The sequence below is a fragment of the Hyperolius riggenbachi genome, chromosome 1 (assembly GCF_040937935.1).
Source record: "Hyperolius riggenbachi isolate aHypRig1 chromosome 1, aHypRig1.pri, whole genome shotgun sequence".
NCBI classification, from domain to species: Eukaryota; Metazoa; Chordata; class Amphibia; order Anura; family Hyperoliidae; genus Hyperolius; species Hyperolius riggenbachi.
In genome coordinates, this window is record NC_090646.1 from 534271587 (window position 1) to 534297918 (window position 26332).

Sequence of the window (26332 nt, forward strand, 5' to 3'; positions counted from 1 at the left end):
CTATTGTGTTTGAAGCAGAGAAAAATAAAAAAAGAGGATACATGGCAGTGACCGGAAGCCAGATAACTAGAGATTAAGGTGTTGGGGGCCCTGAGGCACCTCTTAGTCTAATAACAATCAGTGTGTGATGGCTGGGGTGGGAGGGATGGAGGGGCGCACGTTGGTGTCTCAGCCTTGGGTGCTGGAGGACCTTTTCCCGGCTCTGCAGACACTTACAAATAAATTGTATGGTGGGTAGTAAGGCAACATACAACTAGTATAACAAAATAGCTGGGCTAGTGAGGGTGACTAAATGCTTCTAGATATAGGTATGGGAGTTAATCGCACATCAAAGTGTTCACACATTTCCATATAGTATGGAGGCAGTAAGGACATCAGCACTCAAGTGATGATGAATTTGCTGCAGAAACTCATTGTTTCTAGTTAAGTTTTAGCTGACAAATCTAGAGATTAGATCATAAGGTAATCATAACTATCTACAAAAGTAATAATTTACCTTTCTCAAACACATTTTTTTTTGTATTAAACTGGTCATCACTCATCAAGTAGTAGGAGAACAGAGGCGCCAGCAGGATAAAAGTGGATACAAACTTTAAAATTTGCTAGGAGGAAGCGGTAGATTTACCTCCATAAAGCAGACACGAAAGACTGTCTGAATAGTAGTCACATTTATTAATTAGTAACCCAAAACAGTGCAACGCGTTTCGCAGGCCCAGCCCGCTTCATCAGGCAATAAACATGGGGACAAGACAGAATTTCAGTAATAGCAAGTGTAGCGCCTCAGTGAGGGCTGGGCCTGCGAAACGCGTTGCACTGTTTTGGGGTACTAATGAATAAATGTGACTACTATTCAGACAGTCTTTCGTGCCTGCTTTATGGAGGTAAGTCCACCGCTTCCTCCTAGCAAATTTTAAAGTTTTTATCCACTTTTATCCTGCTGGCACCTCTGTTCTCCTACTGCTATACCGTGTCCACCCCTGGTGGAGGGGTGATCTACCCCCCTTTCGCATATACAGAGAGCGACTTCTTATCCCTGAGTGAGGACAGGTCTAATCTCCTCACCTGCCTATACAGTGGTTGCCTTTGTGGTAACCCACGTTTGTGAGTATAATTTTCTCACAATAACCTTTACTTCATTTATGCTTAACATACTACACTATATTGGGCTCTCGGTTTCTCTACACTTTATCACTCATCGGGCTTGATTCACAAAAGAGTGCTAACTGTTAGCACGGCCGTTTTCGTGCGAATTTTTGCATTTCGCGCGTGCGAATTTTCGCGTGAAACGATAACGTTTTCGCGCACAAATGCGAATTTCTGCGCGAAAACGATATCGATTTTGCGGGAAAATTCGCGTTTGCGCACGAAACCATTATCGTTTCGTGTGAAAATTCGCGATCGTGCGCAATGCGAAAAATTCGCGTGAAAACGGCCGTGCTAACAGTTAGCACTCTTTTGTGAATCAAGCCCATCAAGTGTTTCTGAAATAAAATCATCTAATGTCTGGCTTAATACAGTAAATTTGGCATCTAAACCTTTAAATTGCTTGGAAATATATCTGTGTGGCCATCTTTTAAATCCAGCAATGTTGTGATCTTCAAGAAGAAATCTGGTGACACAAAATAGCTCAACGCAAAACACTACAAGGCCACCTTCAGGGGGAGGGCTAAAAAATTGTCTATTAGTTTGGCATGTTTGTTTTTGTGAATAATGGGTACATTGTGTAATTTATACACAGTGAATAGACATTTCTCATAAAAAATAGATGCCTGAAATAGATCAGATGCCTCATGGTATGGTAAATTTTACAATACGCAAATATATTTGATAGTTTTAGTCACTTAAAAGATTTCTACCATGGATGTTCTGGTTACCTCAATGTTCTTTACTAGTCTAAAATGTATTTCATTAGAATACTTCTGGACCCTTGTTATGCACAAACAACAAACAACAAAACAAACAACAACAGTATAAGCATGAGCTCTAACTTTCCTAAAGAACCCACATTAGGTAATTTCCATAAAAGCAGAAATACATCTCTGACATGTAAAAGTGTTGGATACACAGCAGGAATGCATGATCCAGATAATACGTGTGTATACTGTGAAAAAAATAAATTAAAATGATTAAATTATATGAAAATATTTTGGTTGAAATGTGCTAAAAATTTGTGTGTTTCTTTAGGTACATTGTCAAATGTTGTTCAGTCAAACTAAAGGTCAACTCCGGTGTTGCATTTTCTGAGCATAAAAGTCCCTGCATGTTTCACAGCAGCGCTGGTACCATCTCATGTCTTGGCAAAGGTTCTTCTCCCGTATGACTTTACAATATACTGGCCACTGGTCCTGTAGACACTTGAAGGTTAAAGCAGCTGAAAAAGTAAAAATAAAATAAAATCATTCGTCTAGACTGCAACCCCAGATAAGTTCTAACCTAAGTCATAGTTACATGGTTTGGTTGAAAAAAGACATTTGTCTATCAAGTCCAACCAGAAAAAAGGCCTCCTTTTACTAAAGTTGTTCCATGCTTAAGATTACTGGGGAGCATATCTAGTCTTGAAAACATGGCTAAGAGTTATTATAAAACATCTGTCAATAGGCTGCAAAAGTCAATGTGGAACACTGAGGCGTGGGCATCTGACTACCAAAACCCTCACCAACTTCTTTGCCAGCAGACCTCACCAGATGAATAAGGGAGTGGTTCGTTGAGAGTACCCATAAAGTCAAGATACCATTTTACGTGCTGATATTTCCCACGTTGTTGGGTTTGTTACATAGACACAAGCGAAAGGTAAGTACTGTATATAGCTCAGTCTTTTTTTTTTGGGGGGGGGGGGTTATAAATAAGCAAGCATACCGAGATGAAATGAAACTGATAAGATAAACATGTATAAGTACATGTGCTAAGCATACAAATAAATATGTTCCTTTTGTTATTTTTCTGCCTGAAAGAGTTAATGTTCAGGTACGCATGTGACAGTTTCTTTTCAGTCAGGACTTAGATGGACAATAGGGAAACACACAATCATAAGCAATTACAGCCATAAAACATTTTCCTCCACAGAGACCAGCTTCTGAGAGCAGGGAAGAGCTAAATAGATCAATAGTTCCTATATTTTAGCTCTGGCATATGTCAAAGACTATGTCATTGAGCAGAAACAATGATACATTAGAAACTTAAAAAGTATATTTAAACTAAAATACAATTGGTTATCTGATCAGATTATTTTTATTTCAATATTCCATTAATGTAAATGATTTCATGGAAACAAACATGCCACCAGTGAAGTCATGACAATCTGAACTGCCATCCTGCATACTAGGTTCTGAAAGGAACAGAACAGGATGTGCTAATTTAGTAGAGCAGGGGTGTCCTCCCTGAAAAGATTTTCTCATATGCTGTCCCAGTGGTAATAACAGAAGACAACAAACACAGGAAGTATGTAAAACTCTTGCCGACTTCCTGTCAAGACTGTAACTCAAATTCTTCCAGATGGGGGCCAGATACAGCTATTAAAACCCAATAAAGGTTCAAGTGTTTATCCATACTATTTGTGAAGGATTGCGGAATAGCCGCCACATGCTCGGACGGCGTGGCAGCTAGTTCCGCGTCCAGCCCGGCGGTTTACGTGCGGCGACATGTGTCTGATGTGATACAGCCTTCTTGTGCACATAGGCTGAGGAATACACGCGCGCGCGCACGGAGAGACAGAAGCTTTATGGGAAACAGAGAGGGATCAGCTGACTCCCTTGGTCAGCTGATCCCAGGATGTATGCGGATTGGCTGGAGGGGCTGGGGCGGTGCTGATCAGCGCTACACTATATAACCACTCGCCTCTCAGTCTCATGTTGTCTGCCGTTGCAAATGCTTTACGTGTTAGCACACAGACCTCAGTCAGATCCTACAGTGTGTTAGAACCAGGTGGCCCTGGGAATTCACACTGAGCTAGATTACTCTTGCATACTATGTCAATGCTATGTTATGCTATAGACTAGTTCCGGGGTGTTGTGACTACGGACCTCACACCCAAGCTTAGGAAACTGTGTCAATGCTATGTTATGCCATAGACTAGTTCCAGGGTGTTGTGACTACGGACCTCACACCCAAGCCTAGGAAACTGTGTCCATGCTATGTTATGCTATAGACTAGTTCCAGGGTGTTGTGACAACGGACCTCACACCCAAGCCTAGGAAACTGTGTCAATGCTATGTTATGTTATAGACTAGTTCCAGGGTGTTGTGACTACGGACCTCACACCCAAGCCTAGGATACTATGTCAATACTATGTTATGTTACAGGCTAGTTCCAGGGTGTGGTGACTAGTGATGGGCGAACACCTGGATGTTCGGGTTCGGGAAAGTTCGCCGAACATGGCCGAGATGTTCGGCATGTTCGGGCCGAACCCCGAACTTTCCGAACATCCAGCTTTTGGGGGCCCTATGGGGTCGCAGGCATAAGGGGGGAGCATGCCCCGATCGCGGGGGGGGTCGGAAATTCCCCCCACCCCCTCCGCTAGCGCTCCCCCCTCTGCCCGCTTCCCCATAACAAAGTTTCAAGAAGTACCTGCTGTGTCCGGTGGTAGTGTGGGTGGCTGGCAGTGGGCGGCACTATGCAGTGACTGAATGAGGAGGAGGAGTCCGGAGAGTGACGCGTTGAGGGAGGCCGGGCAGCGGGCGGTTCAGCAGTGAACCGCCCGCTGCCCGGCCTCCCTCAACGCGTCACTCTCTGGACTCCTCCTCCTCATTCAGTCACTGCATAGTGCCGCCCACTGCCAGCCACCCACACTACCACCGGACACAGCAGGTACTTCTTGAAACTTTGTTATGGGGAAGCGGGCAGAGGGGGGAGCGCTAGCGGAGGGGGTGGGGGAATTTCCGACCCCCCCCGCGATCGGGGCATGCTCCCCCCTTATGCCTGCGACCCCATAGGGGGGCCGTATTCGGCCGAACAGGGCCCTGTTCGGCCGAACAGGGGCCCTGTTCGGCCCTGTTCGGCGGCCATTAGAAGTTCGGGGCGAACCCGAACTTAAAAGGCCGAACACCATCAGGTGTTCGGCCGAACGCGAACATCACCCGAACAGGGTGATGTTCTGCAGAACCCGAACAGTGGCGAACACTGTTCGCCCAACACTAGTGGTGACTACGGACTGCGCACCCAAGACTAGCCTTGTGTACTTGTATTTCGTTAGCCCAGTTCCAGGGTGTAGAGAGCTAGGATCTCACACCCAGTTAGGGCAAGACTGTTCTCCTTAGCAGCAGGGCATCCTGCAACCTAGCCTAGGTCCCTCTCCTAGGGAGCTTAGGCTACAGGGATTCCCCCCACAGTCTGGGGTGAATTCCCTTCATTACTACCTCCAGCTCCTCTGGTGGTTCTTACTCAAAGTGGTACTGTTACATCATACTCACATATCTCAGGTGTCCAGAGGTTAGACATACCTGGATTATTGGTGATGCTGCAGAACATCCATAATCTGGTGTATATCTGTATTACTGGTGATGCTGCAGATCACCAATAATCGGATTCTCTCTGCGTGTTGACACCATTCATTACACTATTCAGTCCTAACATAAAAGTTGTTGGGATTTAGGAAAGTCAATCTACTGAGCACATCACACAATTAATAATTATAATTCTAAGAAATTATAAAATGAGAATGTAAAAACAGAATATAAAAATAACTGTTTATTAGTGGCACTTAGCCTGCAGAGTAAGAGCAGATGCAGATGTTAGTGAGTTTGCACAAGAAATCCACATGCACCTCTAAAACCACGTCCTGCATCAACAGCATGTACGAAATATTTACAAAGACGAGTAGATTCTATTTGTTTTCTTTTAAAAGGACCACTCCAGTGACAAATGTAAGCAGTTAAAAACTGACAGAACAGACCGGTTTTGGACTAGTTCATCTCCTCATGAGGGATTTTCAGGGTTTTCTTTGTGTTCAAAAGCATTTCCCCAACAGCAGTTGCCAAGTCTAACTGACAACAAAATACTGTGCAAGTGAGTGGGGAGACAGGCTGGTATCTAATTATTTTGGCAGTTAGACTGCCATTGAGACAATGCTGTTGAAAACAAAGAAAACCCTGAGAATCTCCCACGATGAAATGGACTAGTCCAAAACCTGACAATTCTCTCAGATTTTAACTGCTTACCTTTTTCGCTGTAGTGCTGCTTTAAAGAGACCACTGTCCAAAAGTTAAAAATCACTTTGCAAATGATGTTTGCAATCTAAACATGCAAGATAAGGACACTGACCTGGAAAACAGCTACAGTAATTCTGTAAACTTACCAAGTCGGGGAGAAGTTATTGTGTTAACATTTATTTTCTCATTGCAGGCCTGTAGGTGACACGGTCTATAGGCTGCCGGTTTTTCAGATGAAAAGCATTCGTTTCCATGCCTTCCAGTAATTTTGTGCATGCATTGAATTACTCTTGATTGCATGCCTTTTCCACAAGTCACGGAACACTGCGTACAATAAAAAAAAAAAATATATATATAAAAAAACAAGTTACATTTTTATTTGATACCTGAGATGTAACATACTATAAATAAGTTCTGCTTAATGTAATGTACATGTCAGCTCTCAGACTTGCCTAAAATGTTAGAAGTCTGCTGTAGACTGCCAAATAATTTTATTCAGCTCCAATTCAAAATGTTATAAACCTCCCTTTTTCCCCCCAAAGTTTCCTGCAAATGCATATGGACTACATTTGCAGTTTTTATTATTTTGGAAGCCACAGAATCCACCAGACTGATATCAGACTCGCCTAGAATGAAGAATAATAAGAAACTACTTTCTCAGAGTACAAAAAGAAAATGGCTCTATTAATTATAATTTAACTAGTTTTTAGAAACGTTCTACAGATAATCTTCAGAGACTTTACTGAACATGAACTTACTTAGTAGTTCAGGAAAAAAAACTTTATTGCTCATTGCTGTAGGTAGGCTTGATGGTCAATTTGAGCCAACATTTCCAATAATCATGACTTTTTAATGTATTTTAGCATATGGAATGATCTCTTGTCATAACTTTAATATATTATTGTTCAGTAGCTGCCTATGATCAGGTATCATGCTAACATATATAAATAACTTGTAGCTCTTGAATATTGTTCCATAGGAAACAATGATGCATGTAGGGTGTATTTTCATGCACCCAACTGCAAATTAAAAATATATGAATACAGTTGTTACAGTTTTAGTCTTTTCCATCTGTCTGGGAAACTCATAAGTTCACATATGGTTCTAGACCTATGGATTTAACTTTGGGTGTTCCATGTAATTGCCAGAATAGATATCTCTCCTGAGTCAGTTTTTTGCTTTAAATTAGCATTTTAAGCAAGATGCTGTCAGACAGTTGCATACAACAAAAAGTGCCTCTTTTATGGAATGACTTAAAACAGACAAAACTTCACATTCTTGTATGCTGCTCTGCACTAACAAAGAGCTCTGTGTACTTTTCAGCTGCTGATGTTCAGTCAAGTATTGTCAGGCCTCTTTCACAAGGTAGGCTGTGAATTGATCACCTCTCAGCTACTCAAGTGCGCGGGGAGTGTGCTTGCTAGCCCTCTGCATGGGAGGTGAAGACACTATATTGAGTCACGTCTGAGTGTGGCCGCAACTGATGAGACATGTCCCTTTTTTTTTGCTGCCAGGTAACCACACCAAATGTGAAACATTGTGTGGGATGACATTCATCTGCATTAAATTGCAGCTGAAATGCACTCATGGCCAGCAGACCAGAGGCTAAACTGCACAACGAGCACACAGTTCAGCCGTCTGTCTGAAAGAGGACCTAGGTCACAAGTGTCATACTCAGGCCCGTACTTTCCTCACTGGAGCCTATAGGCACAGATGTCCTGGCACCTTAGATGTTTCCCTCCATGAAGCTACAAACCCGTGCTAAACCGCACTGAAAATGTGCTGGCTGTCCCAGCTATCACTTCTCCCTTACTTCCCCTGCTCTTCATAGGTAGCTACAGATGTCCCTTAGTATAAGGTAACCAGAAGTACTCTCAATATTAAGTAGCTAGAGGTGTCCCCGACTGAAGGGAGATCTTGTCAGTGGAATGCTGAGAGCAGGCTGAGTAACATCTCATTTACACTTTAATTAGGACTCTGCGTAGGGAAGGAGGCACTCGAGGAGGGGGGTGAGCTGCCTTTCCACCATCAGGCGCCTGTAGGCTCGTGCCTACAATGCCTTGTGGTAAATCCGACCCTGGTCATACTTAAGGCCTGTAAGTCAAATCTGTCTTGCCTTGCCATTTTATGTGACCTGCAAAAGCTTCAAATAGGCATGACTGCCTCAAGTAAAGTTTATGCTAATTTAAAGCACGCATTACTGATAAATTAAATCTCCCACAATGCATTTCAATGTTGTGACCTGCAAAGCGGCATTTTACCACTAGAGGGTAGTATTTCTACTTCACCATTTCATAGCTGTTTTTTTTCAATGAGCAGGGATAGAAATATCAACAATCAATCCCAAAATGTCAAAGAATAAAAAATGTATTTCTTCACAAAAGGATCCGCAATGCCTAAAAGAAATATTTCATTAAGTCTTAAATTTATGGAGACTTAATAAAGTATTGCTTTTAGACGGTGCAGTTCCTTTTTTGAAGAAATTATCACAACTAAATTATCACAACTAAATGATCTATATCTTGTTTTATTGCCACCAATTAGGCTTTCTTTGGGTGGTACGTTTTGCTAAGAATTATTTTATTCTAATTGCATTATAATGAGAATAATAAGAAAAAAAATGGGAAAAAAATCATTTTGCCATTATAGTTATGTGCCACGGTGCATAAAAGCCACACATGTTATTTGCCTATTTATCCCGGTTATTACAAAATAAACATTTTCTCCTTAGTACAATGTATGGCGACAATATTTTATTTGGAAATAAAGGTGTGTTTTTTTCAGTTGTGCGTCCATCACAAATTACAAGCCCTTACTTGCAAAATAACAGTAATATATTCTCATGACATACATATTAAAAAAGTTGAGTCCCTAAAGTAACTATTTATGTATTTTTAATGTATTTTTTAATATAAATACAAATATTTTATTTTGGTAACTATGGTAGAGTGGGGGAGGTTAGGAGTTAATTTTAATGGTAGCTGCATGTATATGTATGTAGTGTAATGTTTTAGGATGTAATTTACTATTTGGCCACTAGATGCCCTCAGTGTATCTTTAATGTATACTGTTTGTTACATACATGCGTTACAGGAAGTAACTAAGTATGTTTTCACTTTCATTTTGTCAATGGCCACACGGATTGTTATTGATACCGTGGTCATTTATCACAGGCACTTAGATCGGTGAATGGGACCTGCATTCCCATTCATTGATCTGACTACTAGCGGGTGGTGATGAGAACGTGTGTGGGAGTGTGCAAAACGGTGGCATGGTGAGGTACATATATCTATGCCCCTGGAATGGGAACAGTCCTCCGGTAAGGTGTACATATACTGACTCATTTTTAGAAAGTAGTTAAGGGACCAGAGCCAGCCCCATACACATGCTCAAACTGAGGTGCTCTAACTGATTGTTGCTTGATTGTAGAAACTGCAGAGCACAAGCACTGTACAGACACACTAATTGCCTATAGCCAAGAACGGTGTACTTTTTGATGGAGAGGGGAGGATTGACAATGGGACAGCACATGAGTGATAGCTTTTGGCAGGCAAGTTAAATGTGGAAACCCATTTGTCACTCATCCCTCATTGTCATTTAATGATCTGGCATGTCAGATTGCTAAGCATCATGGGACACCTGTACACACGCTAGATTCTAGGCTGAGGCAATTGTCTTTGCTGAGACTTTTCTAGCATATGTACAAGCCTTGAAGTATACCTGAACTTATAGGGATATGGAGGCTGCCATTTTTTTCCTTTTAAATAATATCAGTTTCCTGGCTGTCCCGATGATCTCTTTGGTTGCAGTATTGTCTGAATCACAAACCTGAAAGACGTATGCAGCCGATCTAGTCAGAATTCAGTTAGAAACACTTGAATTAGAGACAGAAGCTGAGCAGGACAGCCAGGCAATCTGCATTGTTTAAAAGGGAATAAATATGCCAGCCTTCATATCCCTCTCAGTTCAGGTGTGCTTTAACTAGTATAGTACTAATATTCATATTATTTTATCCTAAATCACAATGCATTGCTCAATATGTAAATGTCAGTTAGAATATGTATTTTTTTTTTAATGAGGAATAATGAGCCCATTTTACTAAATTAAAGATATAAGGATCCACCTCAAAATACTGTAACATTTGCAAACACAGCTAACTGGCAGTCTATGGCATAATATGGACACGGTACCCTTTTAGCAGTCCTTATACCGTTATAATTAATGACAGTGGATATGTTATTATTTTTATATTTTTTTTCTTTTTACAGACACAGCTTGAGTGTAATATAATTATGTGCAAACCTAAGTATCTGTGTTTACTGCTGATAACACATTACCTTTGTTTCAGTTGTTAATATTTTTACACCGTGTCAATAAATGTCCTTTAACCACCCTGGCGTTCTATTGAGGGTTTTTTTTTTATTTAAAAAAAACTATTTCATGCAGCCAACTGAAAGTTGGCTGCATGAAAGCCCACTAGAGGGCGCTCCGGAGGCGTTCTACCGATCGCCTCCGGCAAGCATAAGTAACAAGGAAGGCTGCAATGAGCAGCCTTCCTTGTTTGGCTTTCCTTGTCGCCATGGCGACGAGCGGAGTGACGTCATGGACGTCAGCCGGCGTCCTGACGTCTGCCGCCTCCGATCCAGCCCTTAGCGCTGGCCGGAACTATTTGTTCCGGCTGCGCAGGGCTCAGGCGGCTGGGGGGACCCTCGTTCGCCGCTGCTCGCGGCGGATCGCCGCAGAGCGGCGGCGATCAGGCAGCACACGCGGCTGGCAAAGTGCCGGCTGCGTGTGCTGCTTTTTATTTCATCCGAATCGGCCCGGCAGGGCCTGAGCGGCACCCTCTGGCGGTAATGGACGAGCTGAGCTCGTCCATACCGCTAAGGTGGTTAAACCACCAGCAAGCAAGAAAATACTCAAAATAGTTTTGATAATACATATTCTCCTATTTTTTGTCACTTTTCCAATTGCAAAGTTCCCACTGAGCCCGATTCAATTCTTCAAAGTGATATTTTCACATCTTAAGAATAAAATGGCTTTTAAGTCACCAGGAAGCAAAAAAAAAAAAAAACTCACAATAATTTTAACTGTAGCATTTCTCTTGTTTTTATTTTTGTTTTGTTTTTGTTTTTTCTTTCCTATTTTTGGTACATGTTTAATCTCAAAGAGCAGAAAAAAAAAAAGAAGAAAAAATGTTCTCCTAGGAGAAACTTTGGAGAAAAAGTGAACTGGATTCTGCCCACTGTGTACAAATAATGCAATGAGTTTAATTGTATGGTCTACCAAATAAGAAACACTCCACTTGCTAGTAGTTAAAAGAACAAGCTTGGATTTACTTTGGAATGTCACAATATGTTACTATAAAATAACTTAGGCAGACAGTCAAGACGCATGTTCCTGACAAAATAAGTATAAGTAATAAGTTTAGGGTACAGCTCATAATATTTTTGGCCTATCATGTAAAGCTACATGCACATTAGCAGAGAGTACATGTTAATAATGGCCTGTTTTTGTATAGTTTGTATATAAATGCAACATTACATTTCTATGTTTTTAACAAACCAACCCTCCACTTGGCATGCAAGATTATTACTCATATTTATTCATTCCATTCACTGCCAAACATACGAGGTATATGTTGGAAGTAGTGGATTTTCTAGAGGCCAGAAGCTGAGAAAGGTGGTGTAGCTAATTCCAACTGGCAAGGCGCTAAAGGAGAAATTCACAAATTAAGAAAGAAACTGTCAAGGACACAGTGAGAATATCAACTAAAAAACATTAAGGAAAAATTAAATAAAGTTGTCTTGTGAAATGAGCCATTATTTGCTAGTGTTACTTTTACTGGATTTTCAATCATGCTGAAATGAAAACTGGGTATAAAATGGCAGGTTAACAAAAATAATACACAGTTAAAGTGATATTAACATCAGAGATGTTACAAAAAGCTTTCAGGTGTCATTGTTGTGTTGGGACTCCTCTTAGACAAGTTTTTTAAAATCATTTTTGGCTCCTTTTGAGACAGTACCACGGGTGGCTGCTTGGAAGGTGACAGCAGAGCCTCATACATTTGATAAAAGGATGGTAAAAATATTCCCCTAATATGTACATTACAGTTTGAATAAAGTAAAAAATGTGCAGGGGCCAGGACTGGTTTAGGCACTTCTGAATAATTAACCATCATCTGCACACAGCTACTGGATGACTGAATGGCAGTTCCCAAATCTGATTTTTTTTCCCTTAAAATTCCTAGTCCTGTCTGTGCAAATTTCCATTTCTGGTCAACCTGGAATTTCATAATCATCGAATTTTGGAAATTTTTACTGGTTTGACAAAAAAAATAAAAGTTTCTACTCCCTCCCGAGTCCCCACTGATCAGATACCTAAATTTTCTGATGTAACTAAAGGGTTGGTGGTATGAGGTGGGTACTGATTATGCCTGGGGGTGCAGGCGCTATCTCTGTGCTGCACATAACTGAGAATTTCTACAAAGTTCTTGTGGGAAATGACATTGGAGATCACAAAACCCCTTAAAGTGGCCTTGGGAAAAGAAAGACAGGGCCAGTGCAAGCCACAATGGTGTCTGGCAGTACAGGAGTCCTGAAGCTAGTAAAAGCTGCTGCCAAGAACAGCTAATGTTCCTTACAACATTTAGCATATGTTGTATGAGTCCTGTCACTCACATGGTGGTATCTCTGTTGCAGTGGCATAACTACAATTCATCATGGGGGCCCCCAGCAAAACTTTGATTGTGCCACCCAATGTTGACACCCCTTCCTTTGCCTCCCCTTGGTGCTCTTCATGGCCTTGGGGCCCATCTTACAAGAGTCATAAAACAAGTGTGGCAATCATGATCTTTACACCCATAACAAGTGTAGCCACAAAAACACCTGATCTGGAGGATGGACCTCTTTATTGGAGAAAGGGAAGGTTACTAGTTGTGGCCCCCACAGCTCTGGGCCCCCCTGCCATCACAGGTGTTGCTTCCTTCTATTTACGTCCCTACTCTGGTAAATGGAAAATGTTACCTTTCAAGGTTGCTCTGAGCAATACGATCTCTACATACAGCGCGGGAGAAGAGTTTCATGGTATAACCTTCTGTGCCTTACTGTATCACTGTAGAAACCAGATGGACAAGCGCCCAAATGGGGACAGACGTGTGCTTGAGTGGATAGACTCAATAGCCCTTGGTGAGTCAAACGAAGTCCAACACGAAGAATCCACAGCACCACGTCAATGATGTATAGCTCTTTTATTTATTAAAATAACAGAGATAACCATGCGGTTATGGCTGTCTCTTTGTTATTTTAATCAATAAAAGAGCTATACATCATTAAAGTGGTGCTGTAGATTATTCGTGTTGGCCTTACTTTATCACTGACAGTAAAGAAATGCACCCCTTCTCCTGAATACATCTGAAGTGTGGAGAATGACTACAGCCTGACCAAATAGTATCCCTGACATGCATGCAAACTATGGTGCTCACAAATACTCTTGTTATGTCTCGATTGCTTTCACATAGTGATTTGCTCCTGGGTACACTCCACACAGAGGTTATTAGTTCAGTTCTAATTTATCTATCTATCTTCCAGCTCTAAGCCAACCCCATTGAATAATGCAGTCTGATGGCTGTTTTGGCCAGTGCAATCTGAGCTTACTGTCAAATTTTTAGCTGGCTGCAAATCGAAATGGAACAATCATTTCTAATAAGGTTTTAATTAAAAAAAGACTTGTGTATTTTATATTGAAAGTGGAATATTCTTTTAAGATGTAAGATAAGGGTTTGCATACACCCCCTTTTGCCTTAATCAATAGCCCCAGTCTGCGGTTTCAGGATGTACAGTAAACATTATGACAGCACTCTGTGCAAGCTCAGTACGACCTGCTCCACTCAGGTCAATGGATTTGGCTGCTCAGAGCTGGTTTTAAAAAAATCTACATTTTTCATTGTCCATAAAAGTGCCCATTTCACCACAATAAACTGATGTCCATATGGCTATAATACATATCTGCAAATTGAGTCTGGATATGTATTTCATCATTTTCATATACAGGAAAAAATAATGTTGTTCCAGGCAGAGGAAAAGTGGAGCCTTAATGGAAAAAATAAACATTGCATTCCTAGCTACTGATGTCCTCTTGGCTGAGGAAGCCTTTATACATGTGTTTCTCAAAGCTAATAACTCTGATCATTTGGAGATTACAAGAGGTTCTTATACAGAATTAAAAATATGAAGTTAGCTGTTGCCCATGTTTAGAAATTTAAAAAAAGCAAGTACATAGATCTCAGTTTTGGACAGTTACTGGTAAACCTATGCCAATAGTTTTCCAGACAGTACAGTGCTCAGGGAATAAATGAAGTCTACACAACTGCACATGAAAAAAGAATATGCACTGAGTGTGTGTGTGTGTGTGTGTGTGTGTGTGTGTGTGTGTTGGTGTGTGTGTGTGTGTGTGTGTGTGTGTGTGAGTGAGTGTGTGTGTTGGTGTGTGTGTGTGTGTGTGTGTGTGTGTAAATATTTAAAGGGACCCTGAAGAGAAGAATTAAATGCCAAACTGAACAAACTAAACTTACCTGGGGCTTCCTCCAGCCCCCGTAGCGCAGCCCGTCTGCACGCCCATCTCGCTTACGTGCCCGTCACCTTGAGTGCTCTGCACACTAACAGTTCACGAAGTAATGAAGCATGCGTGTGCAGAATGCTCAAGGCAATGGGCACGGGAGCAAGACAAAGCTGCCAGCGGTAGAACGGAAAAAGTAAAAGAAAAAAAGAGCGCTACTCCTTTTATTGGAATTAAACAAAGTTTATGCACAAGGAGGAGCGCTCTTTTTTCTTTTACTTTTTTAGACTTACTGGTGCCACCCAGCACCAAGAGCAGCACCCAAGACATTAACTGTTTACATCCCCATCTCCTACACTAAGGCAGCGCAGGGTGACTTTCCCCTTTGTATCAGCCGTAGAACGGAGGGAGCCCAGAGGACATAGAGGGACCTCACGGACTGTGGGAAGCCCCAGAAAACTTCAGTTTGTTATTTTTTTTCTTCTGGTCTGATTCCCTTTAAGTACAATGTTAAAATACAGATTTTTTTCTACATTCTTTATTCAGATAACGTCAAAAATATTATATGTAATAATATTATACAGTATATCTGAAGTATTACATATTCAGTCCTGTGCGCCTCAATCATTTTTCCTTACCTGTGTATACAAGCTACTACTCTCGCCTAACAACCAGCAGAGTAGTGTGGGAGATGTGCCAAAACCAGTGCAAGAAAAATTAAAGTCAGACTTATGGAAAAGTGGGGCACATGAAGGATTCATTATTACTGTTGTTTTGTTACAGTATTGCTCCAATTTCCCTTGCACTAGTTGTGATAAATGTGCTCTAGGTTTGGAAGTAGAGTTGGTGTTTGAATTTGGGATCCTGCATTCGGAAATTTGAAGTATGCAGAGGCGCTAGGCGTGCACTAGACTTCTTGCTGTGTGATACTCCTCCTCATTATTGCCTAAGGAAGCAGGAATTTACCTGCGAAATGCGTTGCCTTACATTTTTGGAGTATGTGAATAAATTTGTTCTGATGAAAAATTGACAGCTTCATGTCTGCTTGGGGGAGGGGAGTCCACCACTACCTCCTTAACAATTTTAGCGTATTTTATCCTTTTGGCGCCTCTGTTCACCTTCTGTGATTGAAGTATGCTGAACACAGCTCTTCAGCAACCAAGCAAGTGGACAGGGTCACCGGGTTGCAGTCCATAACACCCTTCACGTTGCCTGTTGCTTTCACACACTACACACAGATTTTCAATAGATTTCAGCATGAAATGTATTAAAAATCTGTGTGCACTGCCTGCCGAGTCCCCAGATCTCCCAGCTGCAACCCCTCCCCGCCCCCCCAGGCTGTGCAGAGAAGTCAGCGATTCACCTGTCTGCCGATGCGTCTTCTTTCTACTGCTTGGCCCTCCTCTCTGTCTCTTCTTTCCCATTGTCCTGTATCATATGAATAACCCTAGAGGCCAAACCCTACAGGCACCGTTGCATGTACCTTGCCTGACCACTAGCGGCCTCTAGTGTTTGACTTTTAGTGTTTGTAATGTGACACAGGTGCCTGGGAGAGACGAGACAGGAAGGACAGCCCAGCAGTCAGGTGAGAGTATGTTTTACTGCTGGGTCAGTCCTCGTGAAATCAAATGCCGCTAGGGACCCACCTCCAATATTCCATCTGCTGCAATCGACCAAAACAATCGATTTCTGGTGATAATCGGTTGATTGGGAATTGTTTGCTGCAAAATTATAAAATCGGCTGGATATTGATACAAAAAAAAAAATCGACCAGTTTATGGCCACCTTAAAGTGAACCCTAGGTTAGAGGGATATTGAGGCTACCATATTTATTGACTTTCAAACAATAGTTGCCTAGTTGTCGTGTTGATCTTCTCGCATCAGTAGTTTGTCACAACCCCGGAGCAAGCCTGCAGCAATCCAGTCTGACTTCAGTCAGAGCACCTGATCTGCTGCATGCTTGTTCAGGGCCTATGGATAAAGGTATTAGAGACACCAGATCAGCAGGACAGTTAGGTATCTTGCATTGTTTATAAGGAAATAAATATGGCAGCCTCCATATCCTTCTCACATTGGGCTCCCTCTAAGACTGGTTTGGCATCGGACAGCCATGTACGGTAAGCTGAACATGAAAGGAGACACCTTGTTATAAGCACTACAGACCACTTTTATCCCTACAGTTTTCATAAACTTAACTTTACAGTAAAGCATAATAACAGTGCAATTTTATTTTCATTCCTGATTAAATTAGAAAAGAAGCTGTTCCTTTTTTAAACAGTGACCTAAAATTAACTTTAATAGCCATAACTGAGGTAAAGCTTGAAACTATTTCCTAATTTATATAAAATTAGAAAAGGCTGTCCTATCCAGAATGGGAATAATCTGTAGACCTCCAGGGTAAGCTGGAGATGTAGACATGGTGTTAGTAGTGGAAATCAACATAAAGTCAGTGCTGAATGAGGTAATGCTTATACTTGCTTTGACTATGCCAAGCTGGTTTAAATGCCTTTCTAACAGACATAACCAGAAGCAGGAGCAACGTCATAGACTTCCATACTGGGCTTCTTGCTTCTGATGTCTACCTATATCATTTCCTTTGCCTTTGTGATACTGTAAACCTCCTCCATATAGTTTTTTCTTTCCTTTGTGATACTCTAAAACTAATCTATTTTGCTAGTCACTATGATAAATAATTTCTTCCAACCCTTTATTTACTTAAAGTAAGTTTGAAGTGTTAATAAAATAAAAAAACAGATACTTACCTAAAAAGAGGGAAGGCTCTGAATCCTATAGAGGCTTCCTGTTCCTTTTATGGTCCTCCCATTCCAGCGCTGGATCCTCCATTAGTAGTCTCCTATCGATGGGTTGGAGACTGCTCACTTCCACCACTGCTGGAGGCTTCGGCAATCTTCGTAAGCCCAAGTGCTCCTGAAGATTTGCCACTCTGTACTGCGCATGCGTGAGCACTCGGGCTCCAGAAGATTGTCGCAGTCTCCCGCAGCAGCAGAAGTGAGCAGTCTTCGACCCATCATTTGGAGACTGCTAACGCTGGATGCAGCATTGGAACAGGGGATCGTAGGAGGAATGGGAAGGCTCTAGAGGACCCAGAGCTTTCTCTCTTCTTAGGTAAGTATCTTTTTTTTATTTTTATTAACACTTCAGACTCCCTTTAATGGAATTTCAGTTAGTTTTTTTTATATTTCATTCTGTGTAGAGTGAGAAAGAATTATAGCATTCATATTTTTTCTTCATTGATTTCTTTGCCCCTATTGGAGTGATTTTGCTTCACTTTCTCTATTCTGTGACACCGATTGGTTGAATTAGCAGAATCTTCTCAACACAGAAAGCAATAATATCTTCACAAATGTTCTAAAGCTTTTCCATTTCCATGCTACTAAAAGAAAGTGTTTTAATGTCCTATTTGTCTATAATGCAGAGGTCTCACTCCCCTTATTTTTCTTCAAGGTCAAATCTCCACAATCAAGCTTTGCAAAGGTGACAGTAGTTTTAAACCTTCTGCACTTTTTAGTTGAGAGAGCAGGTAATATGGTTGATGAGCTTATACATTTTACTTTCACACCACAGCTTCCACTGCTACCACCATCACTCTCTGCTCTTCCTGTAGCCAATAATAATTTCTATCTCTCCAACCCCACTGGTCAGGCAGTCACTACTTCCACTCCTTCTTCCCCATAATGTACTGCATATTACCTAATGTTATGTAGCATCTTCTTCCCTTGCCCTCAATGGCCTCTCCAGACTACAATTGATTTGTACATCCTGCAGGGTTGCCAAATTTTTCTTTTAATCACAGACAAGTCCAAGATATGCTGATTCTGTGGCTACTTACATATAATCATTGCCTAAACTGCTTTTAACTAGTCACCAAACCTGCATAATTCATATGTGTCAGTAATTGTTGGTAATACTGACCCCCACCCGGTGGAAAGTATAAACATATACAGCAGAGAGCACTCTGCGTTTGGGCAGTTCAGAGAGAGTTGAACTGTACAAGCGCAGAGCACTCTCAACAACAGGAGTGCGAACACAAGAGGCGTATGGAGCACCGCGCATGTGCATAATATCCCGACCCAGCCACAGGTCGCGATCTTACAAAAGGGAGAGCTGAGGCCTGTCTCAGAGCGGAACTGCACTGTAGGACCTAACAGACTTCTAGGGGCTGGAAGAAACCCCAAACTTTTATTTTTCAGATTCCCGGATGTTTCCTGTAAGGGCTTTATTTTAAAATGTTATTCTAAACAGCAGCCATGACAAATCAGTCTTGCTGAGCTGCAAAACAAACAGAAGTAATAACCCTTTGAACTTCCCAGCACTAAAAACTTATCACCAGGTTTTTTACAGCCACATAAAACTTTTTGGTTTCTACTTACTTTTTAAGAAACCAGACTGAATTTTACAAGCCAATGGACAAGCTCATTTGCATAGATAACAAATCTAGTCTTTTAACAGCATTGAAGTGAACCTTAAGCCAGGAAAAAATACGCGTTGTTGCATATCTATGCGTGCGTAATGCGGCAACACGTATTTTTTGTACGCGTTGCGGCCCGCAATAGCGTTAATTACAGTCGGAAAAAGCTATGCGTGGCCAGCCCTGACGGGCCTGTCTGCAGAAACGAAACTAGCTGGCAGCAGGTGACCAGAGGATTAGTGAGTGGCTTTGAGGGCACAGGACTGCTGCAGGGGGCTGGTAGAAGCCCCAGGTGAGTAAAACTCATTTTTTTTCCTGGCTTAAGTGTCCCTTTAAGACTTTAACCACCTCTCAACCATGTCAGGGCCAATTGTGGGACGGGGATAAAAGTAATATGTTGTTTTTTTGTTTTTTTTAAAGATCATCTTTTATTAATTAAAAACATAAATAAACATTGCAGTAGCAATCAGAGACCACCAAAAGATAGCTCTATTAGTGGGAAGATAAGGAGGTAAAATTAATTTGGGTGCTAAGGTTTATGACCGAGCATCGTTAAAGTTGCGAAAAGCTGAATTGTTAAAAATGGCCTGGTCTAGGGGGGTATAAACCTGTGGTCCTCAAGAGGTTAATCATCATATACTTCACCACCATATAATTAACCCATTAGCAGCTTCGATAGCGTTATCTCAATTAAGATAAGTGCACTGCTTTTGAGCTCAGTGGTCAGAACCTCTGTAAATTCTTGGAATGCTTTGATCTCTCTCTCTCTCTGCTAGCAGAAAATATAGAAACTGAAAGCCAAAGTCCTCTGTTATTGTCACACACTGCCCCCTAGTGACTAGTGGCCATAAATACACATTACAGCAGTTCTAATTAGAGGCAAGGAAACATAACAAGAAATAAATACAAAAAATGTGCTAAAATAAATTGGCCTGAAGCAGCCTCTAAATAAATTGGCTGCAAAATGGTGAATATCATCTGCCAATTATTAAAAATGTGACTTTAGTTATTTCAAGTCCCCCAACAATCCTATTATACATATAGGGACTTAAACAACATATGCTATCAGAGAATAGACATTGGTATCCTCTCTCTTTCTTAATTTAATGTTCACCCTGGGTCCACAGGACGCCTAGAGATTACCCAGCCCTTCTCCTTATACCAGACAGTACTCCTTTAAATACGTGACTTTTGGTGCTCTTTCATGATTATCTAAGTACCTGACCCTAATGCTAAAGAAGAAAAATATATGCACCAACTATTACCAATCACAACCTTATTGATCTTCTTTAATTGGACCCAACCATTATCTTCTGCATATGGCATACTTAGGTCTAAATTCAAACCTTAAAAAACCTTATGTGCTATAAGGACTGACACTTCTCTGCAATGGGCAGCAGGGTGGTGTAGTGGTTAGCGCTCTCGCCTTGCAGCGCTGGGTCCCCGGTTCGAATCCCAGCCAGAGCACTATCTGCATGGAGTTTGTATGTTCTCCCCATGTATGCGTGGGTTTCCTCCGGGCACTCCGGTTTCCTCCCGCTTCCCAAAAACATACAGATAAGTTAATTGGCTTCCCCCTGAATTGGCCCTAGACTACGATACATACACTACATGACTATGGTCGGGACTAGATTGTGAGCCCCTCTGAGGGACAGTTAGTGACAAGACAATATACTATATACAGTGCTGCGTAATATGTCGGAGCTATATAAATACTTAAATAAATACTGTAAATAAAATATTAAGGAGCTGTAGTAAGTGTAAACTGCATTCACCTTAGACCAGTCTCCTGATCTCCATATATAGCACTTTGAATAATCTTCACAGTCCTCCATTTCTTTTGGCCTTGTGGACAACAAGCATTTCTTTCTCGGGTTTGTGCATCGCACTGTTCGATGTCGTACACCTTTTCCACACTTCAAGGAGCACTGCACAAAAGAGCAGTAATTGTCAGATTAGTCTAATGTTTCACAGTTAATTGAATTCTATTCCTTTTAGACTAAACAAGTAGCATTAAAAAACCTTAAAGGGAAGGTCCAAGCAAAAAAAAAAAATGAGATTCACTTACCTGGGGCTTCTACCAGCCCCATGCAGCCATCCTGTGCCCTCGTAGTCACTCACTGCTGCTCCAGTCCCCCGCTGGCAGCTTTCTGACCTCGGAGGTCAGGGCCAAATTGCGTACATTTTTACACATTCCCGCTAGTGCAGGATCATTAACACATACATTTTTACGCGTTAGTGGTGAAACGCGTACATTTTTGTTCCTGCACTAGCTGGAATGCGTAAAAATGTATGCAATGTGGCCCTGACCTCCGAGGTCAGAAAGCTGCCAGCGGGGGACTGGAGCAGCAGTGAGTGACTACAAGGGCACAGGATGGCTACATGGGGCTGGTAGAAGCCCCAGGTAAGTGAATCTCATTTTTTTTTTTTGCTTGAACCTTCCCTTTAATAACTCTTAACTAACTCTTGCTAGCAACACACTAGCAGACTGAGGCAAGCCCTTGTACTACCATCACGGGTCTATGAGATGTTTTAAGGTTTGGAATTTACTGTACAGGATATGTTTTTTTTTTACTGCCGAAAACGTTGTTCCTCAATCTGTATGAACTTGAAGAATTTTGTGCGAGAAGAAATATGATGCTTTTTGACATCCAAATCAGTGCTGGCTCCATTTGAAACCCCAATTTCAAATCTCTTGATGTATTACATGTTTACAGGGGGAGGAGCATACTTTCTATTTGGATGTATATGATCTAGTGGATTGTCTTCTTCTATATATTCATAAAGAAATACACAGGAAAGTGTTTACTATATTCTGTAATTCAATTGTATATTTTCCTGCTAAAAACAAATGACCTCACTTAGCACAAAAGTGGACACAAAATTAAAGGGCTTATTTTTTTTTTCCTATATCAGAGTAGCAAAGAAAAGTACAAGTTTATACAAGTTGTCCAGTTCACTTTCCACCTAAAACTCGCTACTTATCTTTGTAGTATTGTCAGCATTTGTTATCTGTTTCACAAAACCAGTGGAAAAATCCAGTCCTTTAATTCCTTCCGTAGCAGCCGTCTCCACCCCTTATAGACCAGAGACTGCTGGTTGAAAAAAATAGCACTTACTGACGTCACGCCACACTGGCCTGCCACTACCGCCATTCACGCAGATGTACTGTCGCTGGAGCCCCCTTGCTCAGCTGTCCCTATGATGGAAAAGTTCCCTGAGCCAGTCAAGGGACAATTTTATTGGCTCCTGACCCTGTCATCAATGTCAGTCAATGTGATTGGCTCACAGTGATCACAGGGTCAAGAGCCAATAAAATCAGCCCATGACTGGCTCAGGGATGCAGCTGCAAGAGAGCGGAGCGATCGGCGGGAGCGTGCAGAGGGGAGGATTGAAATCTACGCCCTAGCAGAGATAACAGATGCAAAAAGGGCATAGATTTCAATCAGCACTGTCCGGAAGCAGTAAAGATGAGATCAACATGACTTTACAGATTACCACAAAGTAACAAATGTAAATCCATCCTGTGTGTTATTCCCATGTATTACTACACCTCAGACCACACTCCGGCCTCCCATACTGTCATACAGTCCTGGCCCTCACAGCGCTGGGTCGATGCAGGCTTATAGCCAGGGCAGTCTTTTTCCCGCACTGTGATCAGAGTTCCATTTCTGAGCTGTTGTGTGCATGCCGTGTGCCGACTCTGAGTTCCTTTACCACACGTCTTGGAACACGGACTCCATTCTGTCATCATCCACCTAAAAACAAGGTTTAAAGGGTCAGAACTTCCATACATAATATTTTATATTTCCTGATATTTGTCAGATTTGCCAAAGTCAAATTTGCTAATTCGGAATTCCTTTGCCTGCAGTTGCTAGCTTGTTTTTTTTTAAACCAGTTTCTTTCTCACATTTTTCACCTTATGTTAGCAATATGATAAAAGGACATGTAAGTACAAGAAATGTACTGTATTCTGTTAACCACTTTCCCCCCGCCCGTACGAATTTCTCCGTCCCTTTTTCCATCCTTTAACCCCCAGGGACGGAGAAATCTGTACTTTGCGCACTCCCGCCGCTGTCCGCGTTCCCGCTCGTAAACACGCCGCCCGCCGCTAGTAAACACGCCGCCGCCCGCTCGCCTGGAGATCAATGAACGGGAAAATCCATTCCCGTTCGTTGATCTAAGCCCCGCAATGATCCGCTGCTCTCCGATGGGCAGCGCGATCATTGTGATCTTACCCAGCCTCCAAGTACTTCCTCCAAGCTTCCGGAAGGACGCTTGGAGGTCGCATTAAAACAAAAAGTTACTGTGGCCATCTTGTGGCCAAATAGTAAAACTACACCCTACACATTTTTCACATACAAATAAATTACTTTTACACAAAAAATTAACTCATTACCTCCCACACTCCCAAATTTTTTTTTTTGTAATTAAAAAAAAATAAAAAAAATGTACAATAAAAAAAAAATAGTTACCTTAGGGACTGAACTTTTTTAATATTTATGTCAGGAGGGTACAACACTGTTACTTTATAAACTATGGGCTTGTAATTAGGGATGGACGCAAAACTGAAAAAATGCACCTTTATTTCCAAATAAAATATTGGCGCCAAACATTGTGATAGGGACAATTTTATAACAGTTTTATAACCGGGACAAAAGGGCAAATACATTTCATGGGTTTTAATTACAGTAGCATGCATTAATTAAAAACTATAATGGCCGAAAACTGAAAAATAATTAATTTTTTCCCAGATTTTTCCTATTTTCCCATTAAAACACATTTAGAATAAAATAATTCTTGGCATAATGTCCCACCTAAAGAAAGCCTAATTAGTGGTGGAAAAAACAAGATATAGATCGTTTAATTGTAATAAGTAATGATAAAGTTATAGAAGAATGAATGGAAGGAGCGCTGAAAGGTGAAAATTGCTCTGGTGGTCAGGGGGTAGACCCCCTCAGTGGTGAAGTGGTTAAAGTGGACCTGAACTCAGAACTTCCTCTCTGCTCCAAAAGATACACAATAGCATAATAACCTTTAAACAAAAAACATTTCTTTGTTACAGGTGATACAAATGCTAAAATAAATCTGCAAAGTTTCTACTTCCTGATTCATAGAAGCAGACATATTGTTTACAGCCTGTGCTTTCAAATGAGCTTATCTGCCTTATCTGCCATGTCAGTCATGTGACATGGGGAGAGATCAAATTACATCTTGTGATTAGACACAGATATGGGGGAATTAAACAGGCTAAACTCTTTAAATACATACAGGATGCATTTCTCTCTGTTTTCCTTCTGTTCTGTGCAAGAGTCTGGGTCCACTTTAACATGGTTGCACAGTTGTAATGTTTTTTTATATTTTGACAGGATTATGGGTAACATTGGGGTCACTAAACTGTGCTAATGAAAATAACATGTGTAAAGTCTTACCCTACAATGAGCAGAGCAGAATGCAATACATGATATGCAATGCATTGTGTTCTATTCATCATGTGTAGGACTTTATTCACATTATTCTGATTACAGTTTAGTGAATATATCCCAATGTAATTAACAAAAATAAAAAAGCCCATAAATAACTCAATTCAGACTTAAACAATGACTAGTACTGCTGACACTGCCTAACAAATGACAGTCAGGTACTCCATATTAGACTCCTAAAGAGCCTACAACCACAGCCATGTAGGGAAGGTAATTGAATGTCTACGTTACAGTAGGAATATAGCAAAAATAGTCAAGGGGAGCCACAAATAGGGATAAATGAGTGGGATTGGTAAGTTCGGGCAACAAATCGGGCCTGTCTCGCTTACCACCAAATGTTGGCAGTAAGCACGGAACGTGTGTCTGCTAAACAAATCATTTGCTCCCAGGATGCACAACAAGGCCCAGCAGCCCACCACACTCCATTTAGTGTTGTTTGTGCCAGCTAGAGAGACAAATATTTGTTTTATCTAATTGATTAGTGCATAGTATCTACTGGAAGGTAAACCAACACTTTCAGTTTTTAAAGTGGAATATAACCCTGCATTTCAACTTTGCTCTAAAACATTATTTACAGCATATTATATGCAACCAGCATTTTTTTTTTACTAGACCAGCATTGGAAGGGTTACACAGAGCTTTGCAGTTCCTGGAGATTTCTGCAGATGCATCAGAAGCTGACATAGATACATTTTGTTTACATAAATGTATCTAAGTGTTGAATGTGACTCATCTCTCTGACTGAGAAGGAGCTTGGAGGACAGCCAAAGAGTGTGTAACATTTATCAATAGATACATTTAACTAAATAAAATGTATGTATCTGAACTTCTGCATATCTCTCTACAGAACTTTAAACCTCTGTGTTTAACCCTTCCAATGCTGGGCTAGTAAAAAAAAATGCTTTTTGCATATAATATGCTGTAAATAATGTTTCAGAGCAAAGTTGAAATGCAGGGTTATATTCCGCTTTAAACAAAAAGCTTGGCAGATGAGCTCTTTTTCCCTCAGCTTGTATAAAGGAATAGGGGACATTATCTGCGTATGAAGAACTTTTTTTGCCATCTATTTAGAAAGTAGTTCTTTACAGTAAAAAGGGTGGAAATATATAATATCTTCCCAAGTAGGTGTGGTAAAGTCTATATCTACGTTTAAGGGGGCTTAGATGCTTGCATTGAAAGACATCCATGGCTATAATTATAAAGTAATTTCCAGCAGGGTTGATACAAAGATTTTATCTGACTGCCACCTAGAGTCAGAAGGGAATTTTCTTCTTTTAACCACTTCCCGACCGCCTAATGCACAGGGGCGGCCGGGAAGTGGAGCCCGCAAAGACCAGCTCACCCACAGAGGCGGCGGTCCTTGTAAGGGCATGGGCGGAGCGATCGCGTCATCCGTGACGCGATCCTCCGCCGGCGCCTGTCTCCGCTCACCCGCCGCAACATCCCGCCGGCCATACGGAAGCGCCGGCGGGATGTTAACCCGACGATCGCTGCATACAAAGTGTATAATACACTTTGTAATGTTTACAAAGTGTATTATACAGGCTGCCTCCTGCCTTGGTGGTCCCAGTGTCCGAGGGACCACCAGGGAAGGCTGCAGCCACCCTATGTCGCACCCAAGCACACTGATTTCTCCCCCCCCCCTGCCCCAGATCGCCCACAGCACCCCTCAGACCCCCCCTGCCCACCCCCCAGACCCCTGTTTGCACCCAATCACCCCC

General features: G+C 41.5%; 1 protein-coding gene across 1 annotated transcript in view; it reads right to left on the bottom strand.

The window, feature by feature from the left end:
* Window positions 1-2214: 2214 nt before the first annotated feature.
* ADAMTS19 (ADAM metallopeptidase with thrombospondin type 1 motif 19) overlaps window positions 2215-26332 on the bottom strand; it is a 245618-nt gene continuing 221500 nt past the window's right edge. Inside the window, exons 20-23 of the mRNA XM_068256553.1 lie at window positions 22682-22886; window positions 20904-21056; window positions 6290-6467; window positions 2215-2371 (exon numbers count right to left, since the gene is read on the bottom strand). Coding sequence (XP_068112654.1) covers window positions 2220-2371; window positions 6290-6467; window positions 20904-21056; window positions 22682-22886 — 688 coding nt within the window. The 3' untranslated portion in view covers window positions 2215-2219. The remainder of the gene's footprint in view (window positions 2372-6289; window positions 6468-20903; window positions 21057-22681; window positions 22887-26332) is intronic.